General features: G+C 37.2%; 1 protein-coding gene across 1 annotated transcript; it reads left to right on the forward strand.

Annotated features, from left to right (window-relative positions):
- Nucleotides 1–5,386: 5,386 nt before the first annotated feature.
- On the forward strand, nt 5,387–7,784 carry LOC145128259 (nuclear pore complex protein). Its single transcript, XM_079063056.1, has 9 exons — nt 5,387–5,896; nt 6,016–6,069; nt 6,191–6,250; nt 6,373–6,483; nt 6,631–6,696; nt 6,783–6,869; nt 6,950–7,051; nt 7,134–7,280; nt 7,444–7,784. Exons 1-9 carry the CDS (start codon nt 5,489–5,491, stop codon nt 7,552–7,554), a joined length of 1,146 nt encoding a protein of 381 aa, XP_078919182.1. The 5' UTR covers nt 5,387–5,488; the 3' UTR covers nt 7,555–7,784.
- Nucleotides 7,785–18,708: the final 10,924 nt, after the last annotated feature.

Here is an 18,708-nt window from a genome sequence, read left to right on the forward strand (position 1 = left end):
TCACTTCTTCATGATACTGTTAATGTTTCCAAATTAATTCTTCTTGCAAATCATCCTAATGGATCTTTTGCTAAAATTAACAAAATTGGAAATTTACAGTTTTCTGAAAACTGTACACTGTCTGATGTCTTTGCTGTTCCTGATTTTAATGTGAACTTTCTTTCTGTACATAAATTATGTAAAGACACATATTGTGAAGTTATTTTTAATGAACATGAATGTAAAATTCAGGATTTACAATCAATGAAGGTGGTGGAGAATGATAGAGAAATTGGGGGATTATATTATCTTAATTCTTTTGCCTCACGTATCAGTTCTTACAAAGCTAATTTCTTTGAGTGTTTTGTGTCTAAACTAACATGGCATAGTAGATTAGGTCATCCAGCTGAACAAGCTTTGAATTGTTTAAGAGATAAGCTTAATTTTGTTAATACTGATCTTCCTCCTTGTGATGTCTGTCACAAGGCTAAGCAAACTCGTGAACCCTTTCCTCTTAGTCTTCATAGTTCTTCCAAACTTGGAGAGTTAGTTTATCTGGATGTATGGGGTCCCTATAGAGTGACTACTAGGGAAGGCTATAGGTTCTTTTTGACTGTTGTGGATGATTTCACAAGGGCTACTTGGGTTTATCTTTTAAAAAGTAAAGATGAAGTTTATAACTGTTTTACTTCTTTCTTTAATATTTTATTAAATTAGTTTGATTCAAAAATTAAAATTGTTCGCTCAGATAATGGAACTGAGTTTTTAAATTTTAAGATGAAGTCTTTTTTTTGAGCTTAATGGAATTTTGCATCAAACCTCTTGTGTCTACACACCACAACAAAATGGGGTGGTTGAAAGGAAACATAAACATATTCTAAATGTTGCTAGGTCTTTATTATTTCAATCTGCTCTTCCTATTAAGTATTGGGGATAAGCTGTTCTTACTTCTGTTTTTTAATAAATAGAATGCCTACTTCTATTTTGAAAGGCTTGTCTCCATATTAACTTGTTTTTAAAAAAACCACCTGTTTTTTGAACATTTAAGAGTATTTGGTAGCTTGTGCTTTGCTGCCAAACTTAATAATCAAGATAAATTTTCTGAAAGAGCTGAAAAGTGTATTTTATTGGGTTATTCTTCTAAAAAAAGGCTACAAGTTGCTGAGTCTTGATATAAATTATGATTTTGTTTCCAGGGATGTGAAGTTTTACGAATCGCTATTTCCTTTTAAGCTGAAGTCAATAACTGTTGATAAACAGTCTGTTTTTGATAATTTTGTAGACCTATTTTCCTATGATGATTTAAACATTTATGAATATGTGAATGATGTTATTAATTTGGATGACTTGAGTGTTAACCACCAGATGGATGGTTCTAGTGCAGCTGAGACTCTGAATGAAACCTTTTCTGATACTACACCTGGTGACAATCAGACTAGCAAGGCATCTGTGCCTTCATCTGGTGAGACTATGCCAGGACCTTCAAATTTGTTTGAGGAAAGTAGTCATTTAGATTCCTTGCCTTCTTTGGGATAGTCTGTAAGTGCTTCTAGGTCTAGAAGAGAATATCGCATGCCAATCAAATTTAATGATTATATAGTTGAGGGTACGCATAGATATGGTATAGAACGTACTCTTAACTATTCTGTTCTTAGTAATGAAAATAAGTGTTTTGTTTCTAATCTTAACAAAACTATTGAACCAAAGGATTTTAATGAATCCTCTTCTGATCCTAATTGGATAGAGGCAATGAATAAAGAAATGGAAGCTTTGTATCGAAATCACACTTAGGACATTGTTGATTTACCTAAAAATAGAAAGCCAATTGGTTGTAAGTGGGTATATAGAATTAAATACATACATGATGGTGTGGTTGACAATATAATGCTCGTCTTGTAGCCAAGTGATATAATCAGAGAGAATGTATAGACTATCAAGAAACCTTCTCTCTTGTGGCCAAAATTGTTACTATTCGTGTTGTTATATCTTTATCTATAAATAGATGTTGGCCTTTGTATCAACTAGACATAAATAATGCTTTCCTTTATGGAGATTTGTCTGAGGAAGTTTTTATGAGTCTTACTCAAGGCTATCATTCAGAAGGAGATACAGGAGTTTGCAAGTTAGTTAAGTCTTTGTATGGACTAAAACATCCCCTAGAAAGTGGAATGAAAAACTTTGCACTGAATTGTTTAGTTATGGTTTTTTACAAAGTATAAATGACTATTCCTAGTTTGTTAGGAATAAAAAAACTCTATTATTGTTCTATTGGTTTATGTTGATTATATAATTTTGACATGTAATATTGAAGCTGAACTTCAAAGTGTAAAATCTTTTTTAAACTCAAAGTTTTTGATAAAAGATTTAGGAAAGTTGAGTTATTTTATTGGTATTGAAGTTTTAAGTGTAGATAAAGGAATTTGTTTAAATCTAAGGAAATATTGTCATGAACTTTTTCATGAGTTTGGTATGTTAATTTGCAAACCTGCTTCAACTCCTTTAGAAGCAATTTTTGTTCCTAAAAGGAGTTCTGATACAAGTGATCCCTTGTTAAAAAATGTCAATGAGTTTCAAAAATTAGTTGGAAAGTTGATATACCTTACTATTACCATACCTGACATATCATATTGTATGTAAATGCTCAGTCCGTTCATGCATAAACCTCATAAATCTCATCTGGATATAACATTCAGGCTACTTAGATATTTGAAGGGTAGTCCTGGAAAAGGTGTTTCTATAGTTAAGTCAGATAAATTTGACTTAATGGGTTTTGTAGATGCTGACTGGGCCAAATGTCTTTCTTCTAGAAAGTCAATTACTGGTTATTTTGTTTATGTTGGTAACTCTTTAGTGTCTTGGAAGAGTAAGAAACATGTAACTGTTTCAAGATCATCTACTGAGTCTGAGTACATAGCCTTAGGTTCTGTAACCTGTGAAATAATATGGATTTTGAAACTTTTATTTGATTAGGGTATTAAAGATTTAACTCCTGTTTCTGTGATAATGAGTCTGCTATAAAGCTTGCTTTGAATCTAGTTTTCCATGAGAAAACAAAGCACTTTAAGGTTGACCTGTATTTTGTTAGAGAAAAAAAATTGCTAATGGAGTTTTAAAAGTTGAGAAACTAAAGTCTACAAAACAAAGAGCTGATATTTTAACCAAGTTTTTAAATACTGTACAACATAATTTTTTAGTAAGTGAAATTGGTTTGGTTAATCCTTTTAGTAGTGGTCAATATTTGTTTTGAATGTTAAGTTTGAGAAGGGATGCTAAAAAATATGTTTGAGTATACAAACTTAACATTCTTTGTTCTTGTAGGGTTGAAAATGTAAGTTTATTTATTGTTGATTTTGTTATTTATTGTGTTGTGGGAAGTTTGTGTATTATGGTTGATTCTTGGGGGTTGCGATGTACTTTCTTCGTTTTGTGTTCGGGTTGACACGTGGGTTGAGGAGATCCGTTTACCCAGGTACTTAAAGGTGTAGTTGGTTCATTGCAGCTGGAATCGATTCATTTTTTCTCTCTACACTCTATCAGACGTTTATTCTGTCATTTTCTCTCTTCCTGTATAGAATTAGGGTTTCGTGTTTCATTGTTGTTCTTGATTCTACTTATAGATTAGGTTGAGTGATAAACAAATAGTAGATTAGGTTTATTGTAGTGAGGTTTTATATGTAAGTACGTTGAAAACCATCTGTCTGTTTATCTTCAAATGATATAATGGATGATGATGTTGAGAAAGTCCATTTGTGTGTTTTTTAAGATTATGCACTTCTCGAGCATATAGAAGATAAAGAAAATATTTATCTTATTTAGCTAATATGAGATATGGTGATTCTTGTATATTGTTCATGTGAGGAAGTTATATAAGATAATTTTATGACGTGTGACGAAAAGGGAATGATGATAACTTATGTATAAATGTGTGATGTAAACTTCTGAAAGTAATATTGTTTGTAATACTTTGATGGGTATAAATAAGATTAATGTCATTAATAAGTTTATTGAGTTACTTATGATGGAAATAATTAAGTTATCTTTAAATATACACATGGGATGAGTATACCCTAGTGGGAATATATTTATTACGAAAGAATGTTATATAATTACTGGGTTGTTACGAACAACTATGATTCAGAATAGTATTATTTGTAATGATCATGCGAATTCATAAATGATGAAATCATATGTACTTTATGTTTTAATGGAAAGATTTAGGTTGCTCAATTAGCTTTGTATACCATAATTTGTGATTTGATATTGACATGTAACAAGTTAAAATACAAATTAATGTATATGATGTGCAAGATAAGGACTATGTTAAAGATAAAGATCAAATTTAGAAGATAATTGATATGTTCATATATGTACTTTAGTTCATGTCATTTATTCTACAATATATTATAATATATTTAATGATATGAACTTATTAGTCTTGATATTGGTAACAATATGCGATTTGTATCTATAGTTTTGAAATAACTATGAATAATAGATGTACTATTATATGGGAATCGGCAAGTTTCATAAAATAAATAATCATTCTATAATATGAATATGATGCTTCTAGTGGGCTTGACGAGTAACAAGAAGATGTTACTCCCATCGTGCTTTGAAGATGATATGGAAGATTATGTTCTTCTCGATCATATAAGAGATAAGGAAAGCTAATACTCTTATTAAGCCAATATGATCTATGAAATTACTTGTATAATGTTCATTTGGGGAAGTTATATAAGATATTTGTGTAACAAAAAGGAAGGATGATAACATTATGTATGTGTGATGTAAACTTATGAAAGTAATATTGTTTCTAATACTTTGATGGGTATAAATAAGATTAATGTCATTAATAAGTTTCTTAGGTTACTTATGAAATAAATAATTATGTTGTGTTTAAATATCCACACGTGATGAGTATATGCTAGTAGGTATACATGTGATACGAAAAAAATGCTATATAATTATTGGATTGTTATGAACTACGAATGATTCGGAATAGTATTATTGTGAATAAAATGTGAATTCTCATAAATGAATGAAGTCATATGAATTTTATGTTTTAATAGAAAGATTATATGTTGATTACTTAGCTTTGTATACCATAATTTGTGATTGATATTGACATGCAACAAGTTAAAATACAAATGCTTGTATAGGGTGTGAAGATAAAGATCATGTTAAAATAAAGGTTTTATAAGATAATTGATATATATAGATGCATAGTTTAGTTCATGTCATTTATTGTGTAATATATTAATAATATATATTTAATGATATGAATTTGTTAGCCTTGATATTTGTAAAAATATACTGTTTTTGTTAAATGAGTCCTAAAAATATGCTATTTTTGTTATTTCGTTCGTATCATATTTATATATAAAATCAATTTTGTTAATGTACAAGAGAACGGCGAAATCACAATAATAATAAAGTCTCAAAAAATTGGCGGCAATATACACTATTCTTTCTAGGTCTCCTCCCACAGTCTCCGCCGTGCTCCGCCACAATGTTCGGAGCTCAGGCATCTTCCTCCCCCTTTGGCACTCCGTCCGCCATGCCAGCATTCGGCACTCCATCCTCCACCTTTGGCACTCCCGCATCCACCCCCGCATTTGGCACCCCTTCCTCAACGCCAGCCTTCGGAACGCCGTCAACGCCATCATTTGCCACAGGCTTCGGTACATCACTCTTCTCCACTCCTTTCTCTCAGCAACAGCAGCAACAAACGTCTCCGTTTCAGCAACAAAGCTCAAGCCCTTTCGGATTTTCGACTCCGTTTGGGGCAACGACGCAATCCAATGTTAATCCTTTCGGGCAGACAACCCCTGCTGCAACCCCGTTTAATGCTCAGTTAACCACTCAGATGGCTCCCGTTGCCCAGCTTCCATTCTCTCTTGCTGATCGAGACATTCAAGTATATACATATTTACATTACGCCTTCAACAATTGAAACCCTAACCCTAGTTGTTCATCAATTATCTGCATTACACTCTTTATGTAGTGAATTGACTTGTTTTCTGTGTCTCCCATCAGGCGATACTTGATGCGTACAAGGATGAAATTGCTAACCCTAAGTATGCGTTCAAGGTTGGAGTCCTTTTGCTTTTAGCATCTTCAATTGAAAGTTTTTACATAGAATTCCAGATGCAATTGCAGAAGTTGTCATCTTTAAGTTGTAGTGATATTGAACTATGTTTATGTTCTGCAGCACTTGCTGTTCAGTGTGACTGAACCACAACTTAGGACAAAGCCTGCTGGTGTATCAGATGTAAGTTTACTCGCATCCTTCATTCCTTCTTCCTTGTTTTGAATCTATAAACCCCTTCCATGGAGTTTTTTCCTTCACAAATTATACCTTGCTAAGATTGGTAGATAGTTTGTGATTTCCAGATAATGTGGGCAGAGGCAATGGGAAAGCTAGAAGGTATGGAAAGTTCCAACCGTGAACGTCTTTGGCCCCAACTTATTAAGGGTTTCAAAGATCTTTCTGAGCGCTTGAAGGTATTTGATATCACTTTTCTTATTCTTAATCAAAACAAATGTCAAAACCTTTATTCTTTTAGCAATCAGTGTTAGTTTAATATACAAACAATATTAGATGTGGTTATAACTTATGAGCTTGTATTCATTGATATTTATTTTATTTAGCTTCAAGATGAAGTCATACTTTCAGATGCTGAGAGATTGCAAATGACTCAAACCAATGTGAAAGTGGTAATCTTTTCTATTCTATAATCTATGACACCTGTGCAAAAACACACCTTTTATGCTACATATTAATGGTTAAAACAAATTTACAGCTTCAGAGGCATTTCCAAGCTGATACTTTTCCTAGAATAGAGAGACTGAGACAATCAGAGAAAGCTCTACAAAGGCGCCTCTTAAGGGTACACAGAATATATAATTTTTATATTTTACAGAGTTAATTAATTTATAATTGTATACATTTTTACTTTTCTTGCAAAAGTTAATGAGAATATTGGAGGCATTAGAGGCCAAGGGATTTCGGTTGCCTTTGACCAAAGGAGAAGTTGAATTAGCCGAGAAGCTGGCTGCTATAATCAGACAGGTATAGTATACTTAATAGTTTCATCTTCTGCATGCTTTTTTTTACCAGACTTTGGGTTGAAATTACAAAAATACCCTTACAGTTGAAAGGATCTGGAGCTGAACTCTCGAGGAGGGTTCAGAATCTGCTGACTGTAGCTCGCGTTCAAGCAAATGGCCATGGGGTTAGTTCAGTCTTTTTACCGGGATCTACCAAAATACATGAACAGAGTCTTTCAGATATGCATGAGGTAAGTATCCCATGACAGTTACTATATAGATTTGATGATAAAATGACTTATTTACCCATATCATTAGGGTTACGAAACAATTTTTATTACTGTAATTGGTTAAAATTTTGAAGTAAGAAAAAAAAATTGAAAGTAGAATGCTATAATTGAGTTAAATTTTCAGGTATTACAACAGCAAACGGAAGCGGTTGGTAGGTTGGGAAATGTGTTGAAGCGAGACATAAGAGATATGGAAATTATAATGGCAGAAGACACTCAAATGGCAGATGTGTAGACTCAAAATTGGTCTTACTAAATCCATATGTTGTATTTTGATATGTGCAACTGAATTCTCTATTGTAGTAGTGGTGCTTTGATTACTGCAATAAATCCTTTGGATTTTTTTTTTTTCGTTTTGGTTAGAATTTAAAATTCAAGTTTCAAAGACTATATAGGGAACGACATGAATACATGTAAGGTGCTTATTATTTTGTTTTGGTATTTAATATGGCTTTTTTTTGTTCAGTTTTAGGTTTTTTCGGTTGGGTTTTAGTTATTATTTTGGTCCGGTTTCGGGAGTTTTGTTTTATCCTATGGTATGGTCTTTTTTTGGGAAGGTTTTGTCTCGTGATATTAACTTAGGCCTGTGGGAGTGGCCGCGGTTTTGCCACGTGTACCGCGCCCACTGCCCCCTGACCGCGGTCTCCTGCGGTTTAGGCCGTAGTGTGGCGCTTTCTAACCGTGCATTGTGATTGGTTGATGGGGAAAGGACCGTTGAACGGTCAAATTTTCGAACATTTAATATATATATATATATATATATATATATATATATATATATATATATATATATATATATATATATATATTCTTTTTCCTTTCTTTCCTATAAATTATACTATACACTTCATTATTTTTCAAACAAAAATCACCATTCTCTCTCAAAATTAATAGAAAAAAATTTCACTATTCTCTCTCAAAATGTCATCTTCTCAATTTTTGATGCCGTTGCTGTGTGTGTTCAAATGGCGGAACAAACATATGATGTTTTATGCAATAATGCAGCTGAAAGTTCTCAACGGAGAAAACACGAAAATATATTTTCAGAAATCGTGAAGAAGCCAACCAATGTTTGGTACAAGACTACTTTCAAGAGAATGCTACTTATCAAGGGTACTATTTTCGTAGGCGCTTCAAAATGTTCAAACGTTTATACGAACGTATAGTTGAAGATGTAATGAGTGAGTGCAATTTTTTTTCAACAACGTTACGATGCTAGAGGTACACTCGGTTTCACTCCCTTACAAAAATGCACGGTCGCACTTCGTTAGTTAGCATATGACATTACGCCTGATGCGTTAGACGAGAGTTTTAGGATGTCTGCTAGGACCGCACGAGACAGTCTCCACTATTTCTGCAAAACTGTGATTCAATTTTATAGTCCAAAATATTTACGTAAGCCTACACGTAATGACATCTTACAATTGCAAGCTCATCATGCTAGTGTGCATGAGTTTCCTGGAATGCTAGGAAGTTTAGATTGTCTCCATTGGGCATGGGAAAATTGCCCTACCTCATACCATGGGCATTTTACCCGAGGTGATCATGGTCATCCAACAGTCATACTTGAAGCAGTTGCATCACAGGATCTGTGGATTTGGCATGCTTTTTTTGGTTCTCCTGGTTCGATTAACGACATCAACGTTCTTAATCGTTCACCTATATTTAACAACATATATGATGTATCTGCACTAGATTCTTCTTTTGAAGTGCGTGGAACGCCATATAAGTATGATTATTATCTGGTCGATGGAATCTATCATGAGTATGTTGTGTTTGTAAAATCGTTTACGTGTCCTCATGGTTCTAGACAAAAAAAAATCCGAGAGAGCTCAAGAAAGAGCTAGGAAGGATGTCGAGTGTGCTTTTGGAGCTCTTAAGAAACGTTGGTTCATATCAAAAAAACCAGCAATTTATTTTGGCGAGGAAAAACTTCAAGAAATCATGTATACATGTCTCATATTGCATAACATGATTATTGAAGACGAAGGAAGAGCGATATGTACGTTTGACGAGGAAGAAACCATACCCGAGACACAACCAATAAAAATTGGTGGCGAATAGTATATGAACAGGAGACCAGAGATACGTTGCACCGAAACATTTCACAATCTTCGCACGGACTTGGTGGAACACATTTACGGGATTCAACACATTAACCTTAATTTGGATCCACCGGATGACTCGGAAGACGAGTTCTCGGAAAACGACTTTATGTAGTATGCTTAAGTTATTTTAGTTGTGTTTTTCTTAAGTTTCTAGGATTTTTTTGATGTCATGTGTGTGTGTGTGTTTTTAGTAATGCAATGTAATGTTTTTTTAATTTTCAAGTAATGAAAAATTATGTTTTTTTTATTAAAAAAGAAGTTTTATTAAATTAAAATAGTTAAAAAAAAGTGTGGCACCACTCCCTAGGTGTGGCAAGAAACCACACTTGTGTGGTAAAAAGTGACGTGTCGCATATGTGGCAGTGTAGGGAGTGCGGTTTCGGTTGCACCACTCCCTTCAACCTTATAAATCTTCAATATTCCATTAATTTTAAAAAGTTAAAAATTGCCGAAAAAAATTACATAAGTTGTTAAACATAAACATATCATTAAAACGACATATTCCGAAGGAAATTTCAATAATCGTAAGTGTTGTTGCTATATGTGTATTTTTAGCTATGGCTGGCGTTAGAAAATGTATTTGCTACGCAATTTTGCATTTCGTTCTTGGCTGTAGGTGATGAAGTCTTCATCGGTTTATTGAACATCGGTTGGTATATGATGACATTTCTATCTAATCTTTTTTCAATTTTGTCATCTACAATTGTGTTTTCCATATCCATGTGGAATAAGCCTTCTTTAAGATCTAAGATATTGTTTGTTTTTTCTGAGTCAAAATGTTTGCAGTCTGCAGACCACATCTGTAGATCTCTGTAGTAGAAGCGATGAACCAAACGTCTGCAGTCTGAAAGAAGAAGACTGTTTGTTTTTTAATATTTGCAGGCTGCTAGAATAAACTAAAATCTAATTAAACCGATTTTTTTAAACTTAAAAGAGTTTTTCAATAATTTTATGACTTTATTATAGATAATTAACAAATGTAGATCGACTTTTATGTATTATTGTATCAAAAATGAAAATAAAATGGTATGTATTAACGTATATATTTGATAAAAACCAACAAACTTTGGTTGCAAAGATATACCTAAACATTGTAATTAATGATAAAAGAATTTAACATGTAAAATTGATGGAAAGAAACCTTGATTTTAAATGAAATTTTCAAAATTTTCATTTTACATTTTCAATTAAATCAATTAAAAACTGACCATAAATATTTATTTCAAGAAATGAATGATATAGCATTAAATAATATTTTATAAAATTTGGCACAAAAAATATAAGACAATATTACGATTTTTTTCAATCTATATAAACAGCTCTAACGACCATTATTGTAATTAAATTTTTATTTATAAATTTGTCACAAGAGTCATGATTGTGTCGTCGAACCTTTTTTCTTTAAGTACTGTAAATTTTTTTTTTCAAATTGTTTATCATAGATAAAGTTGGAATAAATCTAAGTTTAAAAAAAAACTAAGATATATGTGTTTTCTAGACTAGAAGATGTCTGAAGAGGTTTGAAGACTCTGGTCTGCGCCAAAAAGAGGACGCGCAAACCTTTTAGGTCTGCAGTCTTCAAAAAAACAAACAGTCTATAAAGCCTAATGTTTGCGCGATGCAAACACAAGAGGCCAAGAAGATTTGCAGACAAAAAACAAAAAGCACCTAAGAGTTTTTTGTTTTGTCGATCAAATGATAATAGCATTTAAACACCACATACATTTGCAACGTGTCTTTTATCAACATAAGCATTCTTAAACTTGATATCTTGCCAATAAGGTTGGACGAAATCATTCCCCCCCCCCTCCCCCCCGCTCACTTGTCATGTAGATATCACATGTGCTTTTCCTCTCCTCTATCTTCTATAATTACCAACTCCCTACATATGGAACCTATCTTTTTTAATCTTCTTAACTCACTCAGTTTTCTAAAAAATAAAAGTAAATTATGTTTTTATACAAATTTATACAAATAAAATACATTTTTATATAAATTATAGATGCAAAATACATATTATATGTATAAATTATAATATAAAATAAGTATCATATATGTAAATACATTTTTATATATTTTTATAGAGAAATCTCTATTTAAGTCCAATTATTTTATCCTAATTTACGAATAAATCCAAATTAAAATTTGTTTATGTAACACCTGGTTTTAATGATGTTCTAATTTTGAGACGCCAGACCGGAATTTGATCAAGTGATGGTGTTGGGCTTCAAAGGAATATGGTTTCTGCCCTTTTCGGATATTGGTAATGTTGGATTAAGTGATTAACGCCCCTCGATTTGTGCCTTAAAGCAAAGGGTAAAATTGGAAAGATGATATCTCGGGTTTCTTGCATGAATGAAGGATTTTAGTTCAATATGTTTTTAGTCAAAAGTAACTAGATAAGATTTTGGATCACTTAAATACCTTTGCACGCATATAAAGAACGCCGAAAACGGAGTTGAAACGAAGAAGTTATGGTTGTTTGAAGTTGAATTGGAATGGTTTTGCCATACGCAGGGCGTACGCAAGTTACGCATGGCATAGATGCTGAAATCAGATCGCGAGGTTAATGATTTATGCATGGCGTAATTTATGTTATGTAGGGCGTAGCTACTACTGACCAAAACCCTAATCCTAAGGTTTTGACCCATATTTAAGGGCTCTAACTTCTTGGAACCCTCCCCATTACCAGCCTCCATCACCTCAAATTGTTCCTTTGAAACCTTAGCCACCAATTGTGAGTTTTGGAAGCATTAGTGTGATTTTTGGGTGCATTCTCGAAGAAGGAGTCCATTGGAGAAGCAAGTGTAAGCTCCAAGGTTTGTAGATCCAGACTTTGCACTTCATCACTAGTCTCCAAAAGGTATAAAGCTTTCATCTCGATGTTCCATTTGTTAGATCTAATTAGCTTATGAGTTTTTATGCTTTTTTCCCTTAACCTTATGAGTATGGGTTACTCTAGACCTCCTTCTGATGTTATTGAGGTTATAAAGTCATAAAAATGAGAGCTTGGGCACTCTCATCCATCCATACATGAGTTCTTGAGCAAAAGGTGTCATCTTGGACTTAGAGTTTGGTTGTGTATTCATCATGGCCATGTAAATGGATAAAGTTAGGGACTATATCCATTAACACATTTATTTAGATCAGATATGGGAGTTTGAGAGTTTGGTTTGTTGTATTAAGAGCTTAATAAAAGTTTTTGGGATTAGAGGCACTACACGGGGCGTAATCTAGGTACGCATAGTGTAGCTCTTTGCAGGGCGTAGATTAGTTACGCAGTGCGTAAGTCAACTGGAGGTTGACCGTTGACTTTTTGGCAAGTTTGACATTTGGTGTAACATCCCAATTTTCGAGAATGAGATTTCAGGGATTTCATGCAATTAAAGAAGCCTACTTGACGAGTTGGAGGCCCCAAACTCGTCGTGTAGGGATTAGTCAGCCCGCGTGATTTATGAGGTCTACTCGACGAGTCGGAGGATCCCAACTCGACGAGTAGGAGCTAGAAAATGAAACCATAATTTCCAGGGTTTTACACCTATTTAAAGGGTCATTAGCCTCCATCTGCCTCCCTTTCCGTCCCCCTTGAGCTCAAAAAACCCTAATCGTGCCTACTCTCCATTTTTGTGTGTTAAGAAGCTTGGAAGGTGGATCTGGTAAAGAGAACTTGAAGTCTAAGGAGCTTGAAGCAAGAAGAAGCTTGTGGATCTGATTCGACTTCATATTGGCATCATCTTGAAGGCAACAAGTCGTTACCTTGACTTCTCTCTAGCTAGATCTCTTCATGCATATGTTAGGGCTATTCTTAGCATATTTGTGGATCATTTCGGGTATTGGGCATGATCTGAAGTTGTAACTTCAGATCTGGACTCCTCTAAGTCCTTACAGTCATAAAGTTATCGAATTTAGCAAGCTTTGGCCTTTCTCTTTGGCTTAAACCTCTCCCTTAGCTTGATTTTTGCATTTAGGACCTTGCATGTACCTAAAGTTTGCAACTTTACGTGGAAACCATGCCGTAGGAGGTTAGATATGCAATTTGGAGCTTTGGGGTAGCTTAAAAACATCTGGATGAGAAATGGACTGAAGGGACTCGACGAGTTGCATGGCCAACTCGACGAGTCGGATGAAGATTTCCTGTATTGGTTCTCATGGACTCGGCGAGTCAGTGAGAAGACTTGACGAGTTAGTTAGGGTTTTTCCTGACATTTGGACATCTCATAGACTCGACGAATTTCCTGGGAACTCGGCGAGTCAACTAGGATTTTCACGATATCTCGAGTTCTGGAAGGACTCGACGAGTCAATAGGCTACACTCGACGAGTTGGGTCAACATGGACTGTTGAACTTGACCGTTTACTTTGACTTTGACCAAGGGTTGACCAGTTTGACTACTGGGGGCATTTTAGTAATTTGGGAATTTATGAAAGTGGATCATTGGTGGAGCATCATCCATTGAGGGTTTTGTTTAGCTGCTAGGGCTCGGCAGTACATTCAGCACGGGTGTGCGGGTTATTTAGCGTATGTGGTGGATACGCGGGTCAAGGATCAGACCACGGTTTCCCAAGAGGGTGGGCGATCAACATGAGGTCTAGAGTTAGGCCGAGATTATAGTCTACAGATTGAATCAGGAGTTCGAAACCCCAAGTGGGGGAGAACTGGATATATGGGAGAGGGCACCAGGATGGGTCCAAGGTTATGCTCAACAGACTTAGGGCGGTCCGGATAGACTAAAGACCAGCAGGGAGTACCAGTCAGGCCGAAGGCCCAGAGAACGGTCCAGACAGACTGAAGGCCCGGAGAGGCGGTCCAGACATGCTGAAGGTTCTGAGAGTGGTCCAGATTGGCTGAAGGCCTGGTGAGGCGGTCCAGTCATGCTGAAGACTCTGTATGAGATCTGTTAGAAATACGTTCAGGAATTGAGTGTGCTGCTATGCTATAGCAATCAGTAGGTCTGTCTCCTGGTATTGAGCATACTGCTTTTTGATAATAACCTATGGAACTGTATGTTATATGTGCTTGCTGGTTATCACCTATGGAGTGCCCTTAGGAACCGTCGGTGGTCATGTAGGAGAGCCTGGAAACTCTTGAGTAGCAACTTGCTCCAAGAAGGGAATCATGTGTGGTAGAGTTTCAGTATTGTGATGCTTGTATGGTGATGTGAGGAATGTTGATTAGGCCCTTCGGTCAGCGGAGGAAAGTGGATACCTGTAGGCCGAAGGAATGGGCCACTGACGAGAAGACGACAGTGTCGATAGGTTATCGGAAGCAGTAAGAATTGAGGGGAGTATCGGTTAGATATCAGAATGAATCCGGGGAAATGTTTTCCCCGTATTCCTGCATATTCACAAGTTGTTGTTAGGGAGCGGATGTAATGTGGAATTTCTTGGTTGATCACCTTCTTTCGTCGCTCCGTAGAATGGTAATGGCATGGTAAAGAGTCACATGTTATACTAAGGTTTTGGGTATCATATGGATTCAGATTGTGAAAGGTTCGCTATTGACCTGTTTGAGGGTCTTCTCTGCATGATTGTGGTAGTTTCAGTTAGAAACTTAGGGTGGATTCATGGACGGCCATCTTGGGATGGCTTATAGTGGAAACTTGCGTTAGGGATCACAAGTGTATCTGTGTGAGGCATGCACTCTGGAGGTCAGTAAGGTAAATGGGGGAAACTTTTGGTTCGTGGGGTGAATCGCGAGTTACAGGAGAAAGGTATAATGTCATCAACGGGAAGTCGAGGGTTGCTGGGTTAGAGCGTCCCTGTTTGTTAGGTTCTGACAACCGGGTTAGATCTTGCTCCTGATTATCTATGGCAACACATTGTGTTGGGAGGGTTGAGACGGTCTTGCTCGATGCAGTAGGCCAAGATACCCGGTGTGGGCCGATTGTAAGTCGTAGGCACGAAGACTCGATAGGAGCAGTAGGGTTGCGGCAGTAGGCCAAGATACCTGGTGCGGGCCGACTGTAAGTCGTAGGCATGGAGACTCGATCAGAACAGTAGGGTTGCGAAAGTAGGCCAAGATACCCGGTGCGGGCCGACTGTAAGTCGTAGGCATGGAGACTCGATCAGAACAGTACGGTTGCGACTGTAAGTCGTAGGCACAAAGGCCAGGAGGAGCGGTAGGGTTGAGGCGGTAGGTCGACAAACCTTGAGAATTTCAATCCGGTGGTTGATTGGATTCGATATATTGATTTTCCAGCCCCAGGCTGATCGGGCCAGTCATAGATGTTGTGGTTATGCGTTAGCAGTTAACTGCTACTGTATGTAGATTCGGGAGCTGAATGAAGCATTATCCTTTCAGCACAATAAGGGTTCTTCTCCTAGTTTGCCTCTTGTAGCCCATGTTATCTCTGAAAAATCGGTCATTGAATGAGTTCCCTTGAAAGAATGTATAATCTCTTCTCTAGTAGAGAATTATCGGCAGCCGCGTATGATCCATGATTGTGTTCGGGGAAGGACACCAGGTTTCAGGGAATGATCCGCTTCAAGAAGAAGGGAAATTGGGTTCCCGATATATCAGGCTATTTTGGGTTTTGCCAAGGTTGGCAAGGCATCGTATCGAATGGGTCTCCCGGAGGAGCTCAGTCAGATTCATAACACTTCCTATGTCTTGCAGTTGCGAAAGTGCGTGTCAGGCGAGGATGTCGTGGAATCATTGGGTGATCTTCAGGACGATGAGCGCCTGAACTACATCGAAAGGCCGGTGGTCATCTTGGAATAAGAGGTAAGGGTTCTGTATAGCAAGGAGGTACCTTTTGTAAAGGTACAAGTGGCAACATCGGAGGGGATCCGAGTAGGTTTGGGAACCGGAGGCTGGAATGCTAAAGCATTGTCCGGATTTGTCCTCTGCAATAGGCTTCGAGGACGAAGCCTAGTTCAAGTGGCGGAGAGTTATAACATCCCGATTTCCGAGAATGAGATTTCAGGGATTTTATGCAATTAAAGAAGCCTACTCGACGAGTTGGAGGCCCCCAACTCATCGTGTAGGGATTAGTCAGCCCGCGTAATTTATGAGGTCTACTTGACGAGTAGGAGCTAGAAAATGAAACCCTGATTTCCAGGGTTTTACACCCTATTTAAAGGGTCATTAGCCTCCATCTGCCTCCTTTACCGCCCCCTTGAGCTCAGAAAACCCTAATTGCGCCTACTCTCTATTTTTGTGTGTTAAGAAGCTTGGAAGGTGGATCTTGTAAAGAGAACTTAAAGTCTAAGGAGCTTGAAGCAAGGAGAAGCTTGTGGATCTGATTCTACTTCATCTTGGCATCATCTTGAAGGTAACAAGTCGTTAGCTTGACTTCCCTCTAGCTAGATCTCTTCATGCATAGGTTAGGGCCATTTTTATCATATTTGTGGATCATTTCGGGTATTGGGCAAGATCTGAAGTCGTAACTTTAGATCTGGACTCCTCTAAGTCCTTATAGTCATAAAGTTATCGAATTTAGCAAGCTTTAGCCCTTCTCTTTGTCTTAAACCTCCCCCTTATCTTGGTTTTGGCATTTAGGACCTTGCATGTACGTAAAGTTTGCAACTTTACGTGGAAACCATGCCCTAGGAGGTTAGATCTGCAATTTAGAGCTTTGGGGTAGCTTACAAACGTCTGGATGAGAAATGGACTGAAGGGACTCGACGAGTTGCATTGCCAACTCGACGATTCGGCTGAAGATTGCCTGTATTAGTTCTGCATGGACTCGGCGAGTCAGTGAGAAGATTCGACGAGTTAGTTAGGGTTTTTCCCGACATTTGGACATCGCATGGACTCGACGAGTTTCCTGGGAACTCGGCGAGTCAACTAGGGTTTTCACGATTTCTCGAGTTCTGGAAGGACTCGACGAATCAGTGGGCTACACTCGACGAGTTGGGTCAACATGGACTGTTGACCTTGACTGTTGACTTTGACTTTGACCAAGGTTTGACCAGTTTGACTTCTGGGGGTATTTTAGTAATTTAGGAATTTATAAAAGTGGATCATTGGTGGATGTAGGTGATTGAGTTTGGAGCTGCATTCGGTGAGTTTGCCATTTATCATCCCGAGCTACTTGTGAGGTGAGTTGTCCTCACTATACCAACAGGGTCGAAAGCACCAATGCTGACCCTTTTCGGATTTGTATTCAGGTTTATTGCATGTTATGCTTATTGATTTGCATCCTGGTAGTTAGGATGGTGATATGCTTAGTGACCTGGTAGGTCGGTATCCTGGTATGTAGGATAATGCTATGTTAGTGACCGGTTAGGTCGGTATCCTTGTTATAGGATGTTGCTATGATTAATGATCTGTTATATTGGTTTGACTGTTATATATGCTAGCGTGTGATATTTATGTGCACATGATTGTTTGGTTTGGGGGTTGGGTTGAGGCGGACCTGCTTTGTGCTGAAGGCCAACATACCCAGGGCGGAGCGGATATACTGCAGACCCGGTTAGGGCATATCAGTCAGGCCGAAGGCCCGGCTAGCGGTCCGGATAGGCTGAAGGCCCTGAGAGACGATCCAGACGTACCGAAGGCTCGGAGAGCGGTCCAGATAGACTGATGGCCCTGCGAGGCGGTCCGGTCAGGCTGATGGCTCATTATGCATGATGTTTGTTTATATGCTATTGATATGGTTTGTTTGGCATTGTTATTTTGGGGGAACTAACTAAGCTTCGGGCTTATAGTTTTTGATTATGTTTCAGGTACTTCTGATGATCGCGGGAAGGCGAAGGCGTGATCGTGCACCTCCTTATGTTTTTATGATTTGATTCTGGGATACTCTGACACTAAACCATTTTGAAAACAAATTTGTAATAATGATTGGTTTTTGAATGATTTAAAAAGTTTTAAATTGGCATGATTTTTGTGGATGTTACATTTGGACTTAGTATTAGAAGGGCAAAATGGTCTTTTGTCCAAAGGAGGTTTAATTTCGAGCCTAGGCGGCTTGATATTGTCGGATGGAGTGGCTAGTTTAGCTTGTCTTTAGGGTTGAGGTGAGTTTTCCTCACTGTAACCGTGGATCGAAGGCATCAATGTCGGCCCACTAGATTGTTTTATGTATCCATGTGTATAGGATGCTGCTATGCTATAGTGGTCTGTTAGATTGGTGGATCTGTATGATTACCTGTATTGTTGGTCATTATTTATTTGTTTGCATGTGTCAACATAGTGTGGTTGGTTTGAGGCGGTACATCTTTGTGTTGGACGCCAACAAACCCGGGAGTAATCCAGTCATAAGCTGAGGGCCAGGAATGGCATTCCAGTCTTATGTTGTGGACGTGGGAGAAATCTAGGCATAAGTTGAGGGTTGG

This window comes from Lactuca virosa, chromosome 8, assembly GCF_052849685.1.
Source record: "Lactuca virosa cultivar CGN04683 chromosome 8, Lactuca_virosa_CGN04683_v6, whole genome shotgun sequence".
Classification (NCBI taxonomy): domain Eukaryota; kingdom Viridiplantae; phylum Streptophyta; class Magnoliopsida; order Asterales; family Asteraceae; genus Lactuca; species Lactuca virosa.